Source organism: Molossus molossus, unplaced genomic scaffold (assembly GCF_014108415.1).
Source record: "Molossus molossus isolate mMolMol1 unplaced genomic scaffold, mMolMol1.p scaffold_m16_p_3, whole genome shotgun sequence".
NCBI classification, from domain to species: domain Eukaryota; kingdom Metazoa; phylum Chordata; class Mammalia; order Chiroptera; family Molossidae; genus Molossus; species Molossus molossus.
The window spans coordinates 9481127-9507923 of record NW_023425366.1 but is presented as its reverse complement, the minus strand read 5'-3'; the positions used below and the strand labels follow the sequence as shown (position 1 = coordinate 9507923).

General features: G+C 42.8%; 1 protein-coding gene across 1 annotated transcript in view; it reads left to right on the top strand.

Annotated features, from left to right (window-relative positions):
• Positions 1-26797, top strand: part of C7 (complement C7) — a 57768-nt gene that overhangs the window by 21124 nt on the left and 9847 nt on the right. Inside the window, exons 7-15 of the mRNA XM_036278854.1 lie at positions 564-740; positions 2241-2484; positions 7945-8058; positions 10752-10918; positions 12379-12607; positions 14545-14722; positions 17198-17285; positions 19984-20116; positions 25071-25262. Of these exons, the coding sequence (XP_036134747.1) occupies positions 564-740; positions 2241-2484; positions 7945-8058; positions 10752-10918; positions 12379-12607; positions 14545-14722; positions 17198-17285; positions 19984-20116; positions 25071-25262 (1522 nt within the window). The remainder of the gene's footprint in view (positions 1-563; positions 741-2240; positions 2485-7944; positions 8059-10751; positions 10919-12378; positions 12608-14544; positions 14723-17197; positions 17286-19983; positions 20117-25070; positions 25263-26797) is intronic.

Here is a 26797-nt window from a genome sequence, read left to right as displayed (position 1 = left end):
GTTATGTGTAGAGTAGATGGAAGTGAGGAGATGCTCAACTAAGCAGCAAAGAGGCCCACTCACATAAATCGTAGCAGAATTGGAAAGTTAAATCTATGAAATCACATAGAACGTTCTAAAACAAAGTTCAAATAATTGGATTGCTTCATATAAACTATTTGCATCTCTGTTCCTATTAGAACAACAACAAAAAATCAAGAAGCAATTGCTTTGTAGTTCTTTTTTTAGTGTAGCCTTGTTGATTTGCTCATTTCTGAGCTAAATGTCGACATTAAAAGAAAATGGATGTTTGTACATGAATGTATTTTGTGACTCCCTTGGGGTTGCCGTTGTTGATACCGTTTCCTGCTTAACAAAGAGTAATTACAGGATGAAGTATGTTCCGTAGACTCACACAAGCCTGACTTTAATAAGAGGCATAGTTGTTTTGTGTCAGTGAAGAGCTTTGTCTTTGGGAGACTGTAGGAAGAACATACTTATATTAAAGGATCAATGACAAAAAGTTCTTGATTGTGTCCAAGGCCTTAATTTGGTTATAGCAAAATTTTTCATTTTCTTTATAGGTGAAAGTAAATAATGATTTTAATTATGAATTCTACAACAGTAGCTGGTCTTATGTAAAAGAAACATCATCAACATATTCATCATCTACAAGGAAAAAATCCTTTTTTGGACTTATCTCACGGAATTCAGATACGCATTCTACAACAAGAAGTAGCAATATAAACCAGCAGCAAAAGGTTAGTATGAAATATAAGTTAACTTTTCCATATTTTACTGGTTTAAGTATTTATAACATTAACAAAAGTATGTTTACCAAAAGATCAGCTCTCATTGAAAAAAAATAGGGCAATAGTATCTTCGTCAAAGAGAAAATACAATATATTTCTTTAGAAAGTATGATCTCATTTTGTTAGTTTTCTTTGGTATATTTATTTATACTTTTATTTTTTTATTAAAGTATTTGTCCTTATTTGAAAGCCTAAAACAAAAATTATTTTCAAATCTTTTAGTTAGAACTTTCCTAAATTTCTCATCCATGATTACTGACGGTATTCTTTTTAATTATTATTATTTTTTTATCCTCACCCGAGGATACTTTTTTTTTTTTTTGCATTTATCTTGAGATAGAGCAGGAGGGAGAGAGGAAGGAAGAGAGAGAGAGAGACACATCGAGTGGTTGCCACCCACATGACCCCAACCGGGGCCGGGACAAACTGCAACAGAGATACGTGCCCTTAGCGGGAACCGAACCTGGGACTCTCTGGTCTTCAGACCGACGCTCTAACTGCTGAGCCAAACTGGCCAGGGCCCGATGCTACTATTTTAAGTGTTATAATTATAATTTAAAAAATCATCCAATATGTATTCCCTATATGCTAATTCTAGAAAAAATTTAAAATACTTTATTACATTTGAGATACCAAAATGTTTATATATGGAAGTTAAAAGACTTAAGCTACTTTGTTGTTTTGAAATTTCAAAACTTTTTTCTCGGGCAATCTGGACAGTTAACATGAATTGTACTAATTAATACACACTTACTGCTGAAAAAAAATTTCACACTGATCATCATTCACAATCTGCATATTTTATATCATTCTTAAAGTCAGTAACTTGATTAATAAATCACACAAGGCAGATATAACATAACATTTTATTTGATGACTAAAGCTGTGGAAATATGGGGTATAGAAACATTTATCATATCCATATTGTTCTTATAAGTGAAGATTCGCTAAAAAGTAGATATGTCTTGAACATCAAAAAATGCTTAAGAAGTAGTTAAAAGACCTCATCATGAAGTGACTTGACTTATAAATACTTCAGTATGGGACATCATGGTACTTTAAAGTCGTCACCAAGATGTGGACCCTAAGGACTCATCATTTTATATACTTATTTGTGAAATTATTTAGCAGTTAATAAAGTTGGATCTTTTTTTGTAGTTGAGGAGGGCGTAACAACTTGGTCATAGGGTTTTAAAGGTCATGTATAAAAGAAATGACCGTGACATCCCTTAGATATCACTCCTACTTGGGATTCCAAAAATTCCTCAGATTGCTTCAAGTGAGCGGGCCCAGAAGAGACCTTATCACACATCAGAATTAAAATGCATCTAGTCTGGGTTGAATGTGGCCGTTGATGAAGATGGCAGTTGATGGAGACATTGGACAGAGAACTCCATTCCCTTTTCAGCGTCGACTTAAAACTCCTTTTACTCTTTTCTCTTCCTGTAGAGTTATCAGTTGTTGGTTGTTGAAAACACGGTGGAAGTGGCTCAGTTCATCAATAACAGCCCGGAGTTTTTACAGCTCTCTGAGCCGTTCTGGAGGGAACTCTCCTACCTCCCCTCTCTGTATGACTACAGCGCCTACCGAAAATTGATTGACAAATACGGGACACATTTTCTGCAGTCTGGATCCTTAGGAGGAGAATACAAAGTTCTATTTTATGTGGACACAGAAAAAATGAAACAGAGCGGTAGAGTATTTTTTAAAAAAATGTTATGTCAAAGCATCGCAAGGATTGTAATGGGCGAAATAGCATGTCGTTAGCCTAAACTTCAGAGCTCTAACGTCAGACGAATAGAAATTAAATGGAAAAGGATCCCAAACCGCAACAATCCGTCATGGTTCACTCAAAACCTCACGGGCCTGAAGAAAAGGCTGCCTACTCTTTCAGACGGGGCTGTGAAACGTGACCTACGCCATCAGCATTACTGGTGTTCTCCGGAGGGTGTTGATCGGGTTTAGAATACTTTTCAACTTTTCCCATTTCTCAGGTTAAATATTGTTCCGCAGGGAAAACTAATGAGGAATGGACAGTTATTGCAGAAATCAAGATGTCTTAAAGAAGTACTTTATTTCTCTCTTCTTTACCACTCACATTCCTTTTAAAAAATCTGCTGTGGCCCGCCCTGGCCGGTTTGGCTCAGCGGTTAGAGCATCCGCCTGCAGTCCTGAGAGACCCGGGTTCGGTTCCCGCCAAGGGCACGTACCTCGGTAGCAGTTTGTCCCCGGCCCTGGTTGGTCGTGCGGGTGGCAGCCACTCGATGTGTCCCTTCACGTCGATGTTTCTCTCTCTCTCTCTCTCTTCCTCTCTCTCCCTCCCACTCTATCTGTGTAAAAAATGGAAAAATATCGTCGGGTGAGGATAAAAAAAAGAAAAATCTGCGGTGGCTATCACAAGTTTGCTTGCTACCTAATACTTGGAACAAGAGCTTACATTTCTTGGCTGCCTTCCTATCAATAGGCAAGTTGTGTATGTTAACAGGGACCCTCCCTGTTACCCAGGGAGACTACAATTCTTGTCCCACAGACTGAGAGGTGGAGACTCATCGAAGGGCATAGAGGTCATGAGGAGGTCTAACTGGCTCCAGAGCCAGCTTCGTTTTTTTCCTGCTGTGAGGCCGATAGAAATGCCTGGTTTTGGTTAGAATCAGAGCACGCCGTGAGTTCGTGCTTTGTAAACTTCACGGTGAGATCCTCACCAGCTAAACCAATGTAGGAAGGGAGAGAATGGTGTCATAGTATCCATTTTTCCTCTCCAGAGATGCTTTGGCCTTGGTGTACTAATGTTCCCGTCAAACCTGTTCCTTCCCAACTTTGACCTTAGCTGATGCCCACACTTCCTTCTCCATTCCAAGTCATCTCCTCAGAATGTTTCTTATCAGTCAAGATGCCCTTACTACCTTGGAGGAGAGTAAGACCCTCTCCTCCTCCTCCTCCTTCTTCCTCTTCTTCATCTCTAATGTGTTTAAATATTTCATTAAAGCAGCAGTTTAAAGACATTAGGTAGCACAGTTCATTTGCTTTTCTATAATAAAAAATAATGAATAGCTGCTATTAAAATATGATGATAAAATTAATGCAGTAGGTTAAAAAAATTGCTACTGCAGGATTCAGGCCAAATGTCTACTTGATATAACTTCATTAGGAAATCATGTGGAAATGTCTCAAACTGTCTCATTATAGTTTCAGCAGAGAATGCAGTCTCCCAGACTTACAGCAGTTGCTTCCATTAGAAGTTTCAGAGTGAGGGAGAGTAAGACTTCATGAGAATCAGAAGAGGTCTTGTAGCCTTCTCTGATGGGGGAACTACAATATTTTTCCGTATTTCCGTTGGCTAATTTTCCCCATTGTGCTTAATTTTTACCTATTAACATTTAAGTTGCATTTGAAGTTTTCTAACTTCACAGGTTGGAAATAAATTGAATAAACATAGGTTTTTGTAGCAGTGACAGAGGCAATATTTCTTTGGAAAATTAATCAAGAAAGTGGCTTGATCTAAACTCAGTTTTACTGCCTTTTCTTAAAAGAAATGGAGATAAATTTTTATTTCTTTTTTTATCTTTATTGTTGAATGTATTACAGATGTTCCTCATTTTTCTCTCTTTGACCCCCCTCCTCCCCACTCCCACCCCCCTCCCGCCTTTTCCCACACTGTTGTCTGTGTCCATTGGTTATGCATATAAATTCTTTGGTTTATTTCTTCCAACCCCCTAACCCCCTTCTCTTTGAGGTTTGTCAGTCTAGCAACCAGTTTGTACTTCTTAATCCCTTCACCTTTGTCACTCATTCCCCCAAGTCCCCTCCCATCTGGCAACCAACAAAATGTTCTCCGTATCTATGAGAATGTTTCTGTTCTGCCTGTTCATTTTGTTTGTAGATTCCATTGCCGATAGATATGTATTCATTGCCATTTTATTTGTTCATATATTTTATCTTTTTCTTCAAAAATACCCTTCAACATTTCATATAATAATGGTTTGGTGGTGATGAACTCCTTTAGCTTTTTCTTGTCTGAAAAACTCTTTATATGGCCATCGATTCTAAATGATAGCTTTGCAGGATAGAGTACTTTTGGTTGTAGGTTCTTGCTTTTCATCACTCTGAATATTTCTTGCCACTCCCTTCTGGCCTGCAAAGTTTCTTTTGAGAAATCAGCTGACAGTCTTATGGGAACTCCCCTGTAGGTAACTAACTGCTTTTCTCTTGCTGCTTTGAAGATTCTCTCTTTGTCTTGAACCTTTTGCATTTTGATGATGCTGTGTCTTGGTGTGGGCCTCTTGGGGTTCATGTTGTTTGGGACTCTCTGTGCTTCCTGGACTTGTATGTCTGTTTCCTTCACTAAGTTAGGGAAGTTTTCTGCCATTATTGTTTCCAATAGGTTTTCAATTTCTTGTTCTCTCTCTTCTCCTTCTGGCACCCCCAAGATGCGAATGTTGGCATGCTTGAAGTTGTCCCAGAGGCTCCTTATACTATCCTCATTTTTTTTGGATTCTTTTTTCTTTTTGCTGTTCTGATTGGGTGCTTTTCGTTTCCTTATATTCCAAATTAATGGTTTGCTTCTTGGCTTTATCTACTCTACTATTGAATCTGTGTAAATTATTCTTTATTTCAGTTAGTGCCTCCTTCATATCTGACTGTGCATCCTTCATTTCTGACTGGTCCTTTTTTATGCTCTTGAGGCCCTCACTAAGTTCACTGAGGTTCTCATTAAGTTAATTGAGCATCCTTATAAGCAGTATTTTGAACTCAGCATCTGTTAGGTTGCTTATCTCCATTTTGCTTAGTTCTTTTCTTGGAGATTTTGTTCTGTTCTTTCATTTGGAACCTGTTTCTTTCTCTCCTCATTTTGGCTACCTCCCTGTGTTTGTTTCTATGTATTTCTTTTTTTTTTTTTAATCCTCACCCAAGGACATTTTTCCATTTTTTGTACAAATGGAGTGGGAGGGAGAGAGAGAGAGAGAGAAACATCTTCGTGAAAGGGACACATCGAGTGGCTGCCACCCACACGACCAACCAGGGCCAGGGACAAACTGCAACCGAGGTACATGCCCTTAGTGGGAACCGAACCCGGGTCTCTCAGGACCACAGGCCAACGCTTTAACCGCTGAGCCAAACCGGCCAGGGCTGTTGCTATGTATTTCTTAATGAGAGGTATGGGGCTAGCTGAGACCAGATGCTGCTCGTTTGAAGGAATTTAGGAAAACCTGAAGCAGGATCCAAGACAGGCCAATTCTATGGTAAAGCAACTGGCAACAGCTTGGGTGGGCCTGAAAGTTGGGTGGGGCGGGGCCTCAGGGAGTCACCAGGGCGGGGCTACCAGTGTGAGCCAGGTTGCTGGAGTCCCAGATATGGGGGCTGTCTGCCGCCCCAGGGAAGGGCTCACCAAAGGAACAAAGGCCTCTGACAGCACGTTTGTCCCGGAGAAAGCCCCCTCTCCAGCACTCACTCCAATGCCAAACAGCTCAGTTCTTCCCTGTATGTCTCTGGCGCCCCTCGAGCTGCCACCCCTCCAAGCTTAGAGGGAGAGAGTCCAGTAAGTCCGTGCGCGGGCCCTTTAAGTGGTGCTGCCTGGGCTCCAGCCGCCTCAGCCTCCCTGAGCCTCAGTTCCCGCTGGTTTTTCCAGCCAGAAGTGATGGGGATTCTCCTCCTGGCATTGGAACCCTGAGCAGGGCACCTGGTGTGGGACAGGGACCCCTCAGTCCTCAGGGAGGACCTTCTCAGCCAAGGTGTCCTCCTGATTTTATCCGCCACACGTGGGTGTGGGCCCAGCCCGTCCCCTCCGCCCCTCCTACCAGTCTCCATGTGGCTGCTGCTTTAATTCCATAGTTGAAGGGCTTCCATTCAGCTCGGTGTCAGGCGATTTTGAATGATGGTTGTTCTGTAGTTTAGTTGTAACTTGGATGTGGTTGTGGGATACCGCTTTTACCTGCCCACCATCCTGACCGGAAGTGGAGATAATTTTTTAAAAAGCTTGTTCAGTTGGTAAAAGTATTTTTTTTGAGTAAAATTTTACGTGTGAGCAGTTTCTGTTCTTCCTAAAGGGTTTAATTTAAATACAATAAAATCTCCTGGGATACAATACAGAGTGTGGCAAAAGTAGGTTTATAGTTGTGAGTATGTAAAACAGAGTTTATTTTTATATTATTATTTATTAATAATTGCATTATTTTTCATGTAAACAATTGTAAACCCACTTTTGCCCCACCTTGTAGTACTATATTCTCCCAATTGTTCTTTAAGAAATATTGAGGTTATTATAATTAATAAAATTATATAAGGAAATATATTTCCACATTTTATTATTTTCTATCCCCATCTTATTTAATTAAAATTTTTTTCTTTATTGATTTCAGAGAGAGAGAAAGGGAGAGGGAGGGGGAAATAGAAACATTCATGAAAAAGAACATCGGATGGCCACCTCCGGCACGTCCCCCCACCAGGGATTGGGCCCACAGCCTGGGCATGTGCCCTGATCAGGAATTGAACTGGTGACCTCTGGGTGTATGGGTCGATGCTCAGCCACTGAACCACACTGGCCAGGTTCTACCCCCCCCCCCCAAAAAAAATGCATTAAATTAATGAGCAGTAATTTTACATACTAAGGTTTTGAGTCAGGAGAAGGAAATGTTAGACACCAGAGATGTTAGAGATGAAGAGATGGAGGGGGTAGAACTCGGGTTTTAGGAATTAATTGCTGTAGAAACAGAACTCAGATTTTGGGGTCTCCAGTAGATGGGTGGGAGGTGATCACACATCTACTTTTATCTATTTGCTTTATGCCTGAGAAGCTGACTATGGATGGGCAAAAATGTCACTCCTTGGGGTGTTTAATGTCTGCCCCCTCTACTGTTTTGTGTAGAAATCACCCGCATCTCCTTCTCTCTGGTCTAAATTAATAGGAGCTAATATTGGCAACCATTTGAAAGTAAGTGTAGTATCTGTTACTTTATTGAATAACAAAAACAAAATATTTTTTCTTCTGACCCTTGACTCTTCTAGAGCACTTGAACATGTACGTATCATATCACTCTTGGTTGGATGGGCACAGTAGTAGGAAATACCCTCTCATCCTCACCCTTATTATACCCGCTACATCTCAAAGGTCTTCAACAAATACAGAAATTAAGCACCTTTAAATTTTTCCCACCAGATTCTGGGTACATAAATATGAAGGAATGTTCTTCCAAAAATGTCAACTTTCTGTTTGGTAAATCTTCTTCAAGCAAATGCAAGGCACTGGACGAAGGCTTGAGAAGGGCTGCAGGTAAATGAGAGGGGGCAATGTGCACTACAAGCATCACCTCCACCCCTCTCTTTGGTTAATTCCTGGTTGCCAAAGTCCTTGGACATTTTAATAGGTGTCCTATTTAATGTTTCTCATATATTTGGTTACTTTTGTCTCTGACCTCTCTTTTATATGTCAAGGCAATAAGACTCATGCAGAATTCACTGGGTGTCTCCTGTGGACTGTAAATAATCCTCCATGTGTACCACCTCTCTCCCCTGTGATAACAGTTGGCAAACAAGCCTAGAAAAATGTCACCATCAGGAGAAGGTTCAGGTTTGCCTTGTGACATGGATGTTCAGTGAGGTTGAAGTCTTTGGTACATGCTACTGGTGGAGGTGGCGGCGGGGAGGTGGGGATCAGGGGTGCTAGTCTTTGAGCGAAGAAGTGACAGATTTAGACCGTCTAGACGCCAAGTTAAAGAGTTTGGATTTCATCCTGATGACAGGGGTGCCATTAATGGATTTAATATAGGGAGTGATTAAATAAAAGTTTACAGGATAAAGTTGTAGAAAAAGAGGAAAGAATGAAAAAGAATAATCTGATAGGATAAGAACCCCAAAAGGTTAGTAACATGGAAAGTAAAGGAGAAGGAGAGGTCAACAGAGAGAAATTCTAGGGAGCAGGCAAGAAAAAGACTGAAGACTCTTCTTGGAGTTGCCAAGTAACTCTTAACTGCCTTACAATAAAGAGAGTCTTGGTGTGGTGGGGATAGAAGTGAGTCTGCAGTTGCATTGTGTGAGGCCATGGACTGAGCAGTTTACTCTGCCTACTCAAGAATCAAGTATTATTCATTTCCATTTTACAGACAGGGGCACTGAGGCACAGAAAGGTTGTCCAAGATCATGGTTGGTGGGCTTCACAGTCTGGGCTCTTCACTGTTGCACCAGGCTCATTGTCTAGGGGAAGAGGGCCAGCTGCAGCACAGAGCTCACTGGGGTGTGGACAGGCTTAAAACAAACACGAAACTGAAGTTTTAGAATCTGTAGTGCATAAACAGGGGTTCCAACTAAGGCAATGATTCTGAAGCTTTAGTCTGCGTGAGGACTACCTGTTGAGCTCCGATTCCAAGGTTATTCTCTTACAGGTCTTGGTTGGGGCTCAGAGATCTGCAGTCACTCCATGTGACTCCGCTTCAGGTAGTTAAGGGACTGAACTTCATTAAAAGGGTGACCATTTGCATATTAAAAATTAGCTGACAATGAAGATGAGGACGCATTCAGGAAAATATGTCAGGCTTTAATAATTTCTGATGATAAAACTGCAATTTAAAAAAAAATCAACATTTTATTTTTATTTCTTTTATTAATTGTTTAGAGAGAGAGGAAGGGAGAGAGATAGAAACATCGATGTGAGAGAGGAATACTGATTGGCTGCCTCCTGCATGCCCTCTACTGGGGATGGAGCCTGTAACCCAGGCAGCTGCCCTGACTGGGAATCAAACCTGAACCTCTCAGTCCATGGGATGACGTTCAATCCACTGAGCCACACTGGCCAGGCTAAAATTGCAAATTTTGAATTTGCAAAACTTTGTGAAAATTTTATGAAATGCAGTTAAAAGAAAGGAAATAAAAATCACCCTAATGTGATCTGCAAGTTAGGAATTTCTGCTAATGACTAGAGTAAAAATCAGTTACAAGTGGAGGTAAAAATATTTCTGAAATTATAAGGCACATAAATGAAAAAGGATTCAATTAATATGGAAACTTTTTAGAATACTTTTTGTGTGTTACTGTGTGACTGGTAATAGTTTTTTTGGTTATTGTTAGTATTCCAGATGCAATGAACTGCTGCCCCCCATTTTATTATGAAAAATTTTAAACATACAGAAAAATTGAAAGAACAGAATAGTAAACACCCATATACCCACCTCCTCTGTGTAATATTTATTATTTTGGCCTTTTTTGCTATATATATATCTGTGCATAATATTTATAATATTGACTATTTAGCAATGTGTAAATAATGTGTATTTAAAATATTTGTAATATGTATTGAATCATTTGGAAGTAACATTATGATGCTTCACCCCTAAATATATGTATGAATCTTCCAAGGAATGATGTTTCTGTATAGCTTGATTCTCTTATTGCACTGAAAACATTAAGAACATGAACAATAATTGCCTAATATCATCAACAGTTAGGTAATGACTTTTTCTTTTAAATTTTAATAGATATTATTCTTTAGAGTAGTTTTAGACTCACAGTGCAGTTGTGCCAAATGTATGGTGAGTTTCCATGTACCCCCTGTCGCCACACAGGCACAGCCTCCCCACTATCAGCACCCAGTGCCACAGGGTACATTTGTCACAGTCGATGAACCTACAGTGACACATTATTATCACCCCAAGTCCACAGTTCCCACGAGGTTCATTCTTGTGTTGTGCATCTGTGGGTTTGAGCAAATGCATAATGACGTGTATCCACCACTAGAGTATCACAGAGAATACCCTCTGTGATGCCCTGAAAACCCTCTGCGCTCCCCCCTTTCACCCCTCCCATGCCCACCCCTGTAACCACTGATTTTTTTACTGCTTCCCTGCTTCATCTTTTCCAGAACGTCACTCAGTTGAATGTGTTGTGTTTTAATACTTGAAGGACTTTTCACGTTTATGTTCTCATTTTCATTTTTGCGCCCCGACTCACTTTATTTGATTTCTCCTTGTGTAGGCACTCAGAGCAACGTGTTGCGAGGGGACCCCCTTGTCAGAGGGGGCCACCCAGGCTTGGCCACTGGCCTCAGTTTCCTGGAGCTGGATAACCCCGCTGGAAACCAGCAGCGGTATTCTGCCTGGGCCGGCTCGGTGACCAAGCTTCCCCAAGTCATAAAGCAGAAGGTGCGTGAGGCTCTGGTCAAAGCGGCAGGAAGCAGCAGCCTGTTGAGTTGCACTGGGAACGTGAGATGAAATCAAGTGGGTTAAACAAAGAAGGCTGTAATGAGCATTTTCTGAATCCTAACGTGTGTTCTGTATGATAAAATGAACACGTCCATAATCATAACAGAAAGTTTGTTATCTTGTATGTCCATATTTCATTTGTAAAAGTAAAAGGTCTTGTAAATCCAAAGAGAAATTAATGACAAAATTTGCATATTAAGCTTTTGCCCTAAATTTGATTGTTTTCCTTGTTCCCTAATTTGGAGGCGCTCTAGATTCTTGCAAGAGGAAATGCTTTAGGCTATTCTACGCGTCAGATCAACATTCCTTTCCATTCTCAACTATGCACTTTCCCACTTAGGGCTGTGACTGTCCCAGCAGTTACGTAGGACTGTGACTGTCCCAGCAGTTACATAGGACTGTGACTGTAGAACTGTGACTGTACCAGCAGTTATGTAGGACTGTGACTGTAAAACTGGCTGTCCCAGCAGTTACATAGGATTATGACTGTCCCAGCAGTTACATAGGATTATGACTGTCCCAGCAGTTACATAGGACTGTGACTGTCCCAGCTAGCTGTGCTAACTTATTAGCTGCACAGGAAAGGAACAGAGAAAGTAGAGCCATGTTACAGCTACTGTGACTGTCCCAGCTGTCCAGTTCAGAAGAAGACGGAGGGAAATGTGACTGACCCTCAGTAAATGACAGTCCTGTGCTGCCGCCAGCTTGTATTGACTTTCTCCAAGGCCAACGATGCACCTTTCTTCCCAGTTCTGTGCTCCATGACGTCATGGAGGCAGCCTGAAACCAGCCACAGTGACAGTAGTTACACTGAGAAATTGGCAAATGCTACAAATCAGAGCCTTTTTGTTCCTGGGCGAGCAGTTTGTGAGACTCAGCTAGCACATCTGGGTCGCAAAGCATCGGACATGTCCAGCACGGAGCAATAATGTCTCCCTGTTTCACATTTACTCAGGGAGCAGGAGTGATGGTCTCCACTCGAGAGACATGTTAAGTCTCTCAGTCAGGACATTTCATTTGAAATTTAACGGCATGGGCTTCTTTACTGTGATGGAAGTGCATTTCCTTTACCTCTGTCCTCTGCAGGGGTGGGCATCTGCTGCCTCCAAAACAGTCTTCAATAACTAGAAAATAAATGTCTTGTTGGTTTAAAAAAAATGTATACACACACAAAATACAAAAAATATTCCTCCCCTGTCTAGTCCTGATTTTCCCTAGATTTGTTTTACAAAGAAAGTGAATTGTTTTCTCTTTTTATTGGAACAAGAGATAATTGGAATTAACATAAGAGTGGTTTTTGATTTTGTTGGGATGGGGATTGAGCTTCAACGCCAAAAGGAAAATATTGTCGCCGAACAGCCTGATTTGCAGCGTCCTGACTGTGGTGTCTCTCTGCGCAGCTGACGCCTCTGTACGAGCTGGTGAAGGAAGTGCCCTGTGCCTCCGTGAAGAGACTCTACCTGAGGCGGGCCCTGGAGGACTACCTGGATGAGTCGGACCCCTGCCACTGCCGGCCTTGCCAGCACGGGGGCCTTGCCACTGTGGAGGGGACCGGGTGCCAGTGCCACTGCAAACCATACACGTTCGGCGCGGCCTGCGAGAAAGGGGTCCTCGTAGGCGAGGAAGCAGGTCAGCGTGCTGGATTTCCTCTGGTTACCTCGGACCCACTGGAAAGGGGGCTCCCCTTTCCCTCTGGCCCCTGAGATGGCGCCTCCCGTGTATGGAGAGGAGGGAGTCCCACTGGGTATTTTCATAATCCAATAATTTCATAATTCAGTGTCCCTCCCTATTCCACTTCAGGATTACAGATACTGGGGTAAGGCCCTTTGCTGTCTGTTTTTCTGTCTCAGTTGACAGACCTGCCACCTACCTGCCACTCCCCTCCCCCCAGCCTCCGTTAGACTAGACTCTGCCCAGGGCACCTCCCACCCTTCCACAGGCATCCACGAAGTTTCTGCCATAGCCCAGGTCTGTGGGGCTCGGGTTCGCAGTGCCTGAAGTTTCCGCTGGCAGGCTCTTTGAAATCTCTCTCTTTCCGATTAGTCTGATGTCCCATCAGTGACTCACGTTCTGAACATCAGCAGGGTGCCTGGTGCTTTTGGCACTTTGCACCGGTGCTCCGTGGAGTTCTTTTAGGAGCAGGCCAAGTAGGAGACAATTATGCTGTTTGTTTTCATTGTTATTGACATGTTATTGACATGTCTCTCTCCTCCAGAAAGCTCATTACTTAAGATCAGGACTGTTTGATTTCTTTATTTCCAGAGCCTGACACAGAGTTTGATGTATAGAAGTCACGTAATAAATGTCTGAGAAATGATTAAATACATGACTAAACTATGGTTGCCCAGAGACACGCCTCAGGAAGGCATCCTTGCCCCCACGTGTGGCCCCTTGGGGCCTGTCCCGGTAAACTGAAATTCCACTGAAATTCCACCACCGCGTCTTTCCTTTGTGGCTTGGAGTTCCAGTGATTTGATCAAGTGGAAGCTCCCCCTGCTGGCAAGGAGTGGAGTTGCAATCATAATATAGCAAGCTGTTATTACTCCCTATTAATATCCTCAGGAGACTAATTTATTAACTCTTTTTAATTATAGAAGAAAGAATAAGGACAGTCATGGGAAAATACTATACAAATTAGTTCAGTTTTGGTGTATGATCCTGAGGAATGGGGGTGAGGTAGGGGGCAAAGAGAGAGATATAGGTTGCATGTAGAAATAACTAAGGACCAGTAAACACACCCATCTGTTATCAGAAAACAATGCTTTGGGGAGTGTTTCTGAGATCCGTTTCTAACTAGTAAAGCAAAGTTCTTAGACTATGGTACAAGTTCTCTCTTGCCTCCCCCACGGAATATGATGGGGGAGATACTGAAGGAGCGGCGAGTCGAGGCTCAGCCCCGAGGTGGAAGGTGATGGGGGTGGGTTGAGGAAGCGCCTTGTGTAGTATTGGAGAAGGAAGGAGGTAGAAACCACGCACCGGCTTACACACATCCTTACTTTGTGCAGTGCCAGCCCGGGGTCGGCGGCAGAGCACCGGTACATTATGTCTTTCTCATGTCCTAGCACTGCGTTAACAGTAGCAACTTCCTGCTTTATTGAGAAACTGTGGTGATGACAAGAACCTGAGCTCGATCATAAGACGGGGTTGTGGTCTGGATGTGGTTCTTGGCAGCCATTGCCGCACCAGGCAAGGAGTTCACCCACCTGGTGTTAGATTTCACGCCTGCCAAGCAAGAGCGGTAACTGACCTCCTGCCCACCTGATTCATTTTTGTGAGAAGTAAATAAATGGTAGAACGTATGTGAGAGTGCTTTGAAATGGTCATAAAATGAGAAACAAATTTAAGATATTATTGCAAGAAGTTTGTTAATGCAACCTTGATTCGGACTACTCTGGTCAGTGTGCAGAGACCTCTGGCCATGGTAGAAGAAAGACCTTGGAGAACGCGGAAGGTAATAAATCCCCAGATTGTCCCCTCCTCCCAATAATCACATGAGCCGGAAGCTTAGCACTAAACTCTGAGATTTTCCTCTCCAAATACTTTCGGACCAACCTCTTATCTTACAGGAAAGGTTGATGGAGGTTGGGATTGCTGGTCCTCTTGGAGCCCCTGTGTGGAAGGGAAGAAAACAAGGAGCAGAAAATGCAATAACCCCCCTCCCAGTGGGGGTGGGCAATCCTGCGTTGGAGAGACGTCAGAGAGCAGGCAGTGCGGGGAGGAAGACGAGGAGCTGAAGCATCTTAGGTATGGAGACCGGACCCCCCGCAATGACTCACTGTCCTCTGCAGTACACGTGGGCTGTGTGATGGCTGCTACTGTTAAACATTAAACGGAGATTTTTATCAGTGACTGCTTTGCCCTTTTAGCACTAGGGTCAGTTGAAGGACAGAAGCATGTCATGGCCACCCGTTGTTGCAAAAGGCTGGGGAACTGGGAGGCACTCTGGCCCCACAGATCCCAGCAGCAGCGTGGGAGTCAAGCAGACCCACCACCTCCTTGCTGTGTGACCCTGGGCAAGTTACCTGCCACACCTCTAAGATTAAGATCATCATAGTAGATGAAACCATAACGGGATATTATCAGAATTAAAGGAGATTAAGTATGTAAAGCAAATAGTCCAGTGCCTGGCACAGAGTAAGCATTCAATAATAGTTGTATTACTTTTCAGCCATAACTTATTTATTTATCCGTCTATCTATTTACTTATTTATTTATTTAGGATTGACCATAAGGCCAGATGCCTTGAGATGGCTGACGTCTTTTCTTTTTTAAAGTCAATAAATGTTTATTTAAGGACTATCACATTGTGATTCCTTCCACTACCTTAGCGCCCCTGAGTTGGAGTCATAATCTTCAAGTTAGCCCTTCGCTCACTGCATGGTTTTGTCTTCTCAGTCCACACTTCTGTTGTTTATGTTTAGTTGTTAATATGGTTTAATACTCTTCTTTATTTCTGTCCATCCCAACTCCAAGAGTCCACCATTCTTTTCGTTGGGGTTGCCTGATCGCCACTTGAATAGGGGCATCCTTCGATCATTCTCCACCTGTCATCTTCGGGATCTAATTTCTTTATTTTGGGTCCCTAGATGTTCAATTGTGGGAAGCACATCGCAGTTTTGGCAAATGCTGTAAAATCTCAATTGTTTCTGATATTGAAAAGTCTCATTTCATCCAATTTTTTCTTCCGTCGAGCCTGGCAAAAGATGTCTCAGGCTACCTTGGTTGGGGTCATGTAGGTGGCAAACAGTCAATGTGTCTCTCTCACGTCGATGTTTCTCTCTCTCTTCCTCCCTCTTTCCCGCCTTCTCTATTTGAGGATAAATGCAAAAGTGTCCTCGGGTGAGGATTAATAATAATAAAAAATGTTGCAGGTCTCATGGGAGCATCGCCTGTGTCTCCACGTAGGCACTAGAGAAGGTGAACACCTTGACTGTCGGCCCAGCTGTCTGACCCTCATTCCTGCTGCCAGGACCTTGCAAACACTCTCTCAAAAGTGCTTCGTCGATGACCCATACCCCTGGGCCATGCCACCCCCCACTGCTTTACCCTGTCCTTGCTGACCCCCTCTAACCAAGGGTGGCAAAAAGTTCGAGTCAGGTCATTTGAAGGTCATGGGAGTGGCAGGAAGCGTGACCCGTGGGTACCTGGAGGTGTGAAGTCTCGTTCCTGACCTTCGGTGCCTCATAACCTACCGTCAGCAGTGTCCCCTGCCTTCGGACATAACGCTTGATGGAAAGGGGCGTCCTAAGGAAGGCACCGAGGGAATTTTCACTCTACGTGGTGCCCAGAGGAGTAAAAAGTGCCCTCCTCCTCCTCAATACAAAGAGGAAAATGACGATCACAGCTTCACGTTTCTGAGTCTCCTCGGCGTGTGGCGAGTCTAAGGGACTGAGTTAGGGAGGGGGAGCGCTCGCAGGCTGTTTCTAGTGCTTTCCCTTGGATTCCGTGTCTCCGGAGTGGGGGTGAGACTGGCGGTAGCCTGTCCTCAGAGGCACTGTTGAGAACCATTGCTCGACGACAGACAGTTACCGCTGTTAAAATTCTGAGCTCCCTCTAGAGTTTGCCTTGTGCGAGGTCAAAAGAGCATGATCTTAAGAGTCTGACTAATTAGACATGAATGCAGCCTTGATATTTCTTACTCTATTACCTTGGACAACTTATTCACATTCTCCCAACTTATTCACATTCAATTCTCGTTTGTTTTGTCCACGCATCTCCTGGGATACAGCGAACTGAGGCAGCGCGCATTTGCAGAGCGACTGGCATAGTAGGCGCTCAGTCAGAAGTGTTACCGTCTCCTGTTTCTCCTCTTGCAGGACCACTAACTCTAAGGACCTTATTTTCAGTACAGAATTTATTCTGTGTTAAAAGAATTTCAGAACCAAAAGTAGGTCTGAGACAGGTGACCTCTAGAAATCACATAAAGTTGGGGTGTTGTCCACTGAATAACTTTTTCTTTTCTTTCTGCACGACCCCCCCCCCCCCCCCCGCCCCACTACTGACCTAGCAGCTATCTTTTGCAAGCCCCAGTTTAGGTTTGAGTTTTTCATCACAGGTTATGATCAGATACTTGGTCCTACAGTGACAAAAATATCATGTCAACGTACTTACATGAACACAGTCCTTTTGGATGCAAATGAAAAATCTGCTGTGGTGCAATGTTGATTATACTGTGGAAATTCATCACATTAATTGTATTTTGTTTTCTTTCCCTTCCAGATTGCTCGAACCCCATTGTTTTCCTTTGCCTTTGAGTTCAACAAGTTTCTGCCCACCACCCCCTGCCTTGGAGCACGGATTTGTTCAAGTTGGTTATGAGAGATCTATTTTTCCTTTGCATATACTCTTTGCTTCGAGTTCTGCCTGTCTTCTGTTGTCATAACCCATGGCCTTCTTCCACAAGGAAACAGAGCTAAAAATATTTTATGTGTGCATCTTAGTGTTAGTGATGAGGGTTTTAGACTTTTGTTCTTTGGCCAAAGGCTATTAGAATTCTGCAGAAGGCAGTATATCTTCTGTGGCAAGGTAAATCAATACTGCAGCCCAGTGAATTAGAAATGTCATTATGCCCGAGGGCGGCTAAACATTTCCATTCCCACTAAAACAGGAAGCTAGAAGCAAGTTCTTCAACATGGGGACTTTTTCCTATTCTTGCCACTGAAAGAATTTTTACTTTTCATAAATATGGGGTTTGGGATGAAGTATGAGGTTTATTCCAGGAGCCAATCAGATATTTAGCCAGTGTGGGTAAGATATGGGTCATTGAACTTGGGGACATTTTCTTGTTCAGGAAGGAACACGAGTCACTTGCTGTTTGTCTTGGGAATGTTCTTGGTTTTGGGGCCCTGTGAATTGGGGCCCCTTTCTCTCCTTGTTATGATGAGCCTGGGCCCCGACCCTGTGCCGTCTCCTCCTGGCTCACGTAGGAGACGCCGTCCATCCGGGTTCTCGGTACCCAGCCTTGCTTTCTCCACGAATGGTTTGCCTCTCAGATTCCAGGCCCTAGAACATACAGACACTGAGATTTCACCGAAGTTTTCCCAAATGTAGATACTGTTGGGAGATTGAAGAGCAGTGTGTGTGTGTGTGCGTGTAGAGAGAGAGGAACCCAGTGTTACTAACACTCACATTGTCACACTACAGTCACCAGGGTCCACGAAGTTCCTGAAGGTAACACAGGCCGAGAGGCTGAGGCCACGCGAACTAACACCCTTGAGCAAACCCGAGGCTGTGCCCCAGTCTGCAGTGACTGTCTTGTCCCGTGAGGAGCCAGTGGTCTCAAACACTGCCCAGGGACAGACTATATCACAGTGGCCCAGGACCTTAATAATAGAGATGGCCGCTTAAGCCTTGTCCTCCATTTTCCCTCATTTTGTAGGTGTAAGTGTTGTAACCCAGGAGATCGACCACACTTAGACTCCATTTTTTAGTTTTGGGGATGTTTTATTATCTGCGCAGGGACTGCAGCCAACCTACACAGAGGAGAACTGCAGCCCCGAGCTCAGGGGGAGAGTTGCTTATATAGGACAGGAGTCATTCAAGAGTTTAGCAGAGCAAGCAAGCTGCGCGTACAGAAGCGGAGGCAGTTAGCGATAAGCAGGAGGGAACGGAGGGGGGAGGGAGCTGAGGCGAAAGGGAACTGGGTCAGCATACATCTGTCCTGCTATTCATTTTATTATCCAAAGTTTAAAAATTAACAAATTTGAGACAGATATTAGCGGTCAGTCAGGTGCAATACACACATGTTGAACAGTTACAGTTTTATGGGGTAAAGGGAGCTTCAGTTTCTCCCTATTAGTTTCTTTACAGAGCATGCAGGACACTCTGGCCTTGGGTCCATTTCTGTCCTCCCTTTTCTTGAAGGATGTTGCTTTTTAAATTTCCAGTGAAGGTCAAACTCTAGTTAATTTTTATGGGGCTAAAGCCCTCTATAATATTTTTTATTGTTTATCTTGTTGTCTCTGAGGTTGTTAATTAGGGCAGCTTAAAGACAAGTTGGATTCTAAGGACAGTGAGCTACAACAGTAAGGTAGATCCCGAGAGTCTACGTTTTTGCACTGGCCGCTACCAGTGCTGCCGCAGAGCAAGTTTACGTAGATGGGCTCCACTTTCCCACGGGGGCCCTTCGTCAGGCCGGGGAGCGAGCAGGAAGAGCGGACGGGGTGTCCTTCCAGACTGTCTCCAGAACTCCACACAGCCCGGGCCTCGGTCTCCTACCAGCTCCCACGATGGAGCCAGGCCGGCCAGGCCTGGCCGCGGGAGGGAGGAAGCACCCTGGACTCTCGCTCTCATGCCCTACGATAGCCGGTCTATCCCCAAGCCCTCTCCCGGGCCGATTTCTTCACTGCACCTGGGTTGGCAGAGAACCAGAAGGGTGAGGAAGGACCGAGAGACCCCGAATCAGCATGTTGCCCACTCAAGGCTCGGACTTCAAATTCCCTTGAATGTGACCCGGCCCAGCAGCACTTTCCTGACAGGGTGGGGTGCAAGATCACCATTATGCTTCCCCCAAAAGTAATCCGGGGGAAACTTAACCTTTCACGAACATGCTCATAGGATGTGAACATACCTGTCTGTTCACACTGGCATCACCAGGCAGAATCGCCCATGAACAGCCCATAGCCCTTTACTGTGAGGGGTTGACTGACAAGGCTGTTTCCCAAACCTGATAACAAACTGCCTTTAACTAAAAGTAGAAGGGAAAGAAGTTACTTGAGCAGTGCGTACTAAATAATTTTAGTATAATGCTTAGTACAGTCCTTGGTATTTTGAAAGCAGTTGATAAATTATAGTCCAGTGGCATTAATGGTTTTATTTCCATTAATGGTGGGACCAGTGTTGCGGCTAGGACAGTAAATAATTTTTATAGACCATTTTTAAGCCAGTGATGTGAGTGTAGGTTGCTTAACGATTAAGAGAAGGCATGATTTATAGACCAAATATATCTAAAGAAGCATTTTGTTAATGCAAAATAGGCACACTCTTTCTCTTTTATTTCTGTTTAGGATAAAGATACCATGTTTCCTGTTGGGAAAAACATAGTCTACACCTGCAGGGAAGGGTACTCTCTTGTTGGAGATCCTGTTGCCAGATGTGGGGATGATTTGCAGTGGCTGGCTGGCGAAAAGCATTGTCAGGGTGAGTAGCCTTGGCTGTCCTGTAACATTTAAGATGAGATAATAATGTGGAAGAGAGCAATTCAAGATCAATAAGCGCTCACCATGTGCCCCATGTCTTGACCTCCCTTTTCTGAAAGGCTTGTACAATCCTAAGTCTCAGGAGTGCCTTGAAAAGCCCTCAGCCATCTCTAGTTGTTGGAGCTCCTGGTAGGTGTGGCACATTTTACTGCGATTTTTCAAGTTTCTGGGACAAATTAGAATTGGCCAGGAGGCTCAGTTCTGGCTAAGACCATCAGGACATCCTCTAACGTTCAATGACTAGGAGTGTACCACAGTCAGTCTCCTTCCTTAAATGCTTGGGGTCCTATTCTGTTCAGATATAGGCATATTGTCACTTTAACGCTACTCTTTGGCTTCCGTCTCAGTTGTACTGCAATGTAAGTTTGTTCAGCAGATGGAGAGACAGAGTGGAGGGTGCGTGCAATGTAAAGAATGCCTTGGTGAACACGTGCACATTTTTCTCTTGCGTATACTACTATTAGTAACGTTTCTGAGTCATGGGGTACACATGAATCTAAATTTGGAAGATGCTACCAGTCTTCCACATGATCATACCAATTTACATGCCTCCCAGAATCTGAGAAGTTAGGATTGCTTTGTATCGTCACCCACACTTGATCGTTTATCATTAACATTTTTTTTAAAAGCTATACTGGTGTATAGTGACACCTTACCTTTTAATTTGTATTTTTTAACTTTTACTTTTTTCTGATGACTAGTGATGTTAAGCCCGTTTTCACATGTTTATTGACCATTTGGATATTCTCTTTGGTGAAGTGGCTGTCTAATCTTTTATCCATTTTTTTTTTTTTTTTATTACTCACTTGAGGATATTTTTCTACTTATTATCAGTTAGAATGGGTGGAGGGAGAGAGAGAGAGACAGAGAGAAACATCTATGTGATAGAACCACATTTCCTGTTTGCCTTCCGCACGAACCGACCAGGACTGGGACAAAATGCAACCGAGGTAAGTGTCCTTGACCGAAATCAAACCCGTGACTCATTGGTCCACGGACTGACGCTCTAACTGCTGAGCCAAACCGGCCAGGGCTTTTGCCCATTTTTTAATCCTCACTCAAGGACATTTTTTCATTTTTTTGTTCAGATAGAGTGGGAAGGAGAGAGAAGAAGAGAGAGGGAGAGAGAAACATCGATGTGAAAGGGACACATCAAGTGGCTGCCTCCTGCATGACCCAACCAGGGCCGGGGACAAACTGCAACCGAGGTACGTGCCCTTAGCAAGAACCAAACCTGGGTCTCTCTGGACCACAGGCCGATGCTCTAACCCTGAGCCAAACCAGCCAGGGCTGCTTTTCTCCATTTTTAAGGTTTGTCTGTCTTTTTCTCATTGGTCCGCAAGACCTCTGTCTTTCTTTCTGTCTCTTTCTTTGCCTGTCTTTCTGTCTCTCTCTGGAGTTCTTGAGTAGAAATTACTGAAATAGAATATAAACATTTTCTAGCTAGGAGTAATAAAGCCTAAAATTTGTTCTAGGAAAAGATTAATCAGATACTTTTGCTTGAAGAACTTCTTTTCCTTTTTTAAAAAATATTTTTTCCTTTATTGATTTTAGAGAGAGAGGAAGTGAGAGGGAGAGAGAGAGAGGAACATCGATGAGACAGAACATTGATTGGCTGCCTCCTGCGTGTCCCCTGCTGGGGATTGGGCCCACAGCCTGGGCATGTGTCCTGACCGGGAATCGAACCAGCGACTTCTTGGTGAATGGGTTGAGCTCAAACACTGAGCCACACTGGCTGGGCGCTTCTTTTCCTTTATTATGAATCTCCCAGTGAAAAACTGTCCCACTCTTTATTCATCTTAAATGTCTTCATTTTATCTTCATGTTTGAAGGATATTTTTATTGGCTAAGAAATGATAAGTTAGCATTTATTTTCTTTAAACCCTTTAAAAATGTCATTACATTGCCTCTACCATTATTGTTTTCTAGTGAGAAGTCAGTTCTTAAACTATCATTTCTCTCTTTTCTGTCTGGCTGCTTAAAAAAATGTTTTTTTGTCTTTGTTTTTCAGAAGCAACTCTACTCCGATGTACTTTGGTGTGATTTTCGTTGTCTCTATGCTTGTTGATGCTCAGAGCAGTTCTTAAACCTGTGCTTTAATGTTCTTTGTCAATTTTAGAAAACTCTTGACCAAGTACCTCTGTCCCATTCTTGCTCATTTCTCCTCATGAGACACAAATGATACAATTTTAGATTATATATATTATGCCCATTATTTTCTTTGTTTTATATCATTTTCCCTCTCTATATCATTCTAAATATTTTCTACTGACCTATCTTAAAGTTTGTTAATTCTCTGTACAGTTGTATATAATGTACTTTTAAGAGGTCTCTTGAGTTCTTAGTTTTATTTTCCAATTCTACATATTCCATTTGTCTGCTTTTCTATACTTTCAAATTCTCTGTTGAAATTCCCCACCTTGTCATGTATTTTTGCCCCCAACATGTTAATCAGTTCTTTCAAGACCTAAGTCTATTAATCCCCTTATTTGGATTTGCTGTGGGTCTGCTTCTATAGTCTCTTTTGTTTTTTATTTTGATAAATTCTGATGTATTTATTTATTTATTTGAGAAAGTTTATTTAGAAAGTTACAGAGGTAGGAAAAGTGAGTCAGCTGGGTGTGGAATCAGGAAACATCTTACAGAGGCAAAGGAAGGGCCATTGGAGCTTACGAGAGAGGAAGGTAAAGGGCACAAGCCTGGGAGGAAGAAGAGGGGAGGGGCGAAGGTGCAGGTATGGTCCCAGGAAGGAGAGCAAGCTGGGGATCTTATCTGTTTATTGTTATTGTTATTATTATTAATATTATAATTTAATTTTAATCCTCACCTGAGGATATTTTTCTATTTATCTTTAGAAAGAGTGGGAGGGAGGGAGAGAGAAAGGGAGAGAGAGAGAGAGAGAGAGAGAGAGAGAGAGAGAGAGAGAGAAACACCAGTGTGAGAGAGACACATCAATTGGTTGCCTCCCACACGACCCTAACCAGGGTGGGGGATGAACCGAAATCGAGGTATGTGCCCTTGGCTGGATTGAACCCGAAACTCACTGGTTCACAGGCCGGTGCTCTAACTGCTGAACCAAACCAGCCAGGGTGGAATTCTTATCTTTTTATTTTATTTTTTTATTTTTTATTTTTTATCCTCACCCGAGGACATTTCTCCATTTTTTGTTCAGGTAGAGTGGGCGGGAGAGAGAGGAAGGGAGAGAGAGAGAGAAACATCGACGTGAAGGGACACATCAAGTGGCTGCCACCCGCACGACCAACCAGGGCCGGGGACAAACTGCAACCGAGGTACGTGCCCTTAGCGGGAACCGAACCCGGGTCTCTCAGGACCGCAGGCCGACGCTCTAACCGCTGAACCAAACCGGCCAGGGCGAATTCTTATCTTTTTAAATTAAATTAGTTTTGATTGAATCCCAGACTTCATGTGTGAAAATTAAAGAAATAATTTGAGGCTCTGGATGATGTTATGTTCCTCAAGAGAAAATTCAGCTTTGTTTCTGGCAGGCAGTGAGTCTGGTCCATGCCTGTTTTACCTCCATTGCTAGTGTGTGGCCGTTAATAAATGGACCCCATTGGAAACTGTGATGTGGAATTTCTAGTTGGGTCCCTTCTTTTCAACAGGACTGGACTCTAATGCTTTTGTCTCTCAGCCCAGTGACCCTGCCCGCTACTCGGCTTGGCTTTTCAGCCCTGGGCTGCAGCTTTCTCCTTCGCTCGGCAGCCCTGCAGCATTTCCCCTTCAGCCTTACACACACCTCAAGGAGAAAGGCATTACCAAATGTCGTCATCACCATTTAGACTTCCGTTCTCTCTGGAACCTTGGACCTTCAAAACTCGACTCATATTTTGTATCCTCAGCAGCACACAACACACTTGGCAAAATAGAGGCTCTCAATAGGTGCTGTTTTGAATGAATGAATAAATGGATTTTCTGATGAAAATGGTGCAGCAATAGAACAGTATTTTGTAGATTATTGTCCAAGATCCATTAGAGAGATTGCCAAGATTTTTAAAAAAATTGTGAATTCTGTCCTGGCTGGTGTGGTGCACTGCTTAGAGCATTGGCCCATGCACCGAAGAGTTGTGGGTTCGATTTCCACTCAAGAGCATGCACCTAGGTTGCAGGTTTGATCCCTGGCTCTGGTCAAGGTGCATGTGGGAGGCAACCAATTGATGTGTCTCTCTCATGTTGATGTTTCTTTCTCTCCCTCCCTCCCTAACTCCCTCCTTTCAGCTCCCTCTAAAAATCAATGGAAAAAATATCCTCAGGAGAGGATTAACAACAACAACAACAACAAAAAATTGTGAATTTTGGCTTGCTTTCCATAACTATACATGCTTCTCATTATTCTGTTTGCTTTTTTTTTTTTTCAAGTAGAAAGTTTGAACTAATAAATATATCAAGCAAAAAAGAATAGAGATGAGAAACCAAATAACATTAACATTTTTATGGTTGCAAGGTTAAAGGCAGTTCTTTAAAAATTTCAGATAGTGAAATATCCAATTGGATACATGTTAATGATATATAAATAAACACAGTTCTTGGGAAAGTTCTAGCAGACCAGGGATAGAAGTGGTAGCTGTGAAAAGTCTGGACTTAGGACTGTGTTTATAAGGCTTGTTTATTCTAAGTGGTCACATTGCTTTGAGGGTAATGTGAAGGGTGAGAACTGTTTTGGTCTTCTGTCATTCATCGGTCAATGACATGTGGGGCACAGTGGGGCATGTCTTTCTGAGCACCCTCAGTATGAACTCAACTCTTCTTTCTTGTCTTCTAATGTGAAAAAGCAGAGCAAGTATATCAGCACCATTCAAGGTGGTCATGTTTTTAGACAGATGGCTTAAGAAAGCAATGACCCTTGTATTCTGCTCTCTCTCTTTTTGAATCTTTAGAAATTGCCTGTGTTCTGCCTACACTGATGGATGGCATACAGAGTCATCCCCAGAAGCCTTCCTACACAATTGGCGAGAAGGTGACCTTATCCTGTTCAAGTGGCATGTCCTTAGAAGGTCCTTCAACATTTCTGTGTGGATCCAGCCTGAAGTGGAGCCCCGAGATAAGGAGTGCCCGCTGTGTGCGTAAAGGTGAGCAGTCCCCGGGCGCCGTCACTCAGGCAGGCGCAGTCCTCGTGGTGGCCTTCCGGCCCCGGAGCACCGCGACTGTGGAGTCCTTGCCTTCATCTCTGCCTCCCTCGTGAGGAGGAGGTCAGTTCATAGCCCAGATCACAGACTGTTTTACATGGCACAGGTAGACTCACGGAATGCGAAGAAAGGCAAGACTAGCCCTGGTGATGTTTACATTTGAACTGCAATCCTTTATATCAAAGATTAGCTTTGTATAGCTTACGGTGCCAAGAAAAAGGATTTCTAAAAGCTAATTTCTGGTTTCCTCCTGATTTTTAATTTTTTTTCTTTTATGGATTTCAGAGAGAGAGGAAGGGAGAGAGAGAGAGACAGAAACATTGATGAGAGAGAACATCGATTGGCTGCCTCCTGCATGCCCCCCACTGGGGATCAGGCTCACAACTTGGGCATGTGTTGACACTCAACCACTGAGCCACATTGGCTGGGCTCCTCCTGATTTTTAAATTTACTTTTATTAAGTACTAAGTTAAGATAATAATTTATATAAAAGTTTGTATATTTTTATAGGCTTTCAGAGAATTTATTAGTATTATCAAAATAGGAAATTTACAAGCATTTACATTGAATACTTCAAAGCAGAAGTTAGTGAAGAAAAAGTGTTGTGGTTTGCAAAGTTGTTCTTAATAGCGTAAATCCAAAAACCTAGTATTTTGAACATTAGGCAAATTAAAATGTTTTTTTAAGAACTTAAGGTAGGAAGAGATTGGGAAGGCCAAACAATTTCTTTTTTAGAGATACTTAAGATGAATTCATTTAAAAAATAACCTCTTATTTCTTCTTTGTTTTCATTTTTTAAAGTAGAGAAGGAAATATATGCTTGGAATAATTAAAAATAGGAAAGAAGAAAAACTCTTTTGCATTCCACTTTCTATGGTATTCTTATTTCCCTAGTGTATGATTTTGATTCAGTGCTGAAATTTGTCTTTTCTAGTGAGAATGAAATGATACTATCTAGATTTCATGAGTGGTACTATTAGGTGAATTAGGTGGTCACAACTACAAGGAGAAGGCTGCATGGAGCACCCTGTCACTGATGCAGCCATATATTAGATGGTAGATGCCAGAGGAGGAGGGCAGCCTGTCCAGTGGAATGCCCACCGCGCCAGCTGCCATGTGTCTTTAGCTGTCTCAAAGGCCTGTATTAGAGACAGTTGTTTTTTCCTACATGCACTGAAGCATAAATTTATTTGAGATATTTGAAACAATGGACCTGTGCCAGTAATTCTAAAATTAAAGAGAACAATGTGCAGTCATTGGTTATTCTTTAATTCCAAAGGGGATTATATACTTGTCTTTCTAAAATGTCTGCTTCGCCCATTTTATAGCACAATTTGGTATAAAATTTCTCCCACTCAGCAGCAAATTCTATTACAGTTTTAATTAAGGATGTTTTTCAGACCTGCATGTTTTCAGAAGATGCGGATAACAATAATAACTACCCTTAATATAAGCCTATAATAAACAAAGAATTCCAG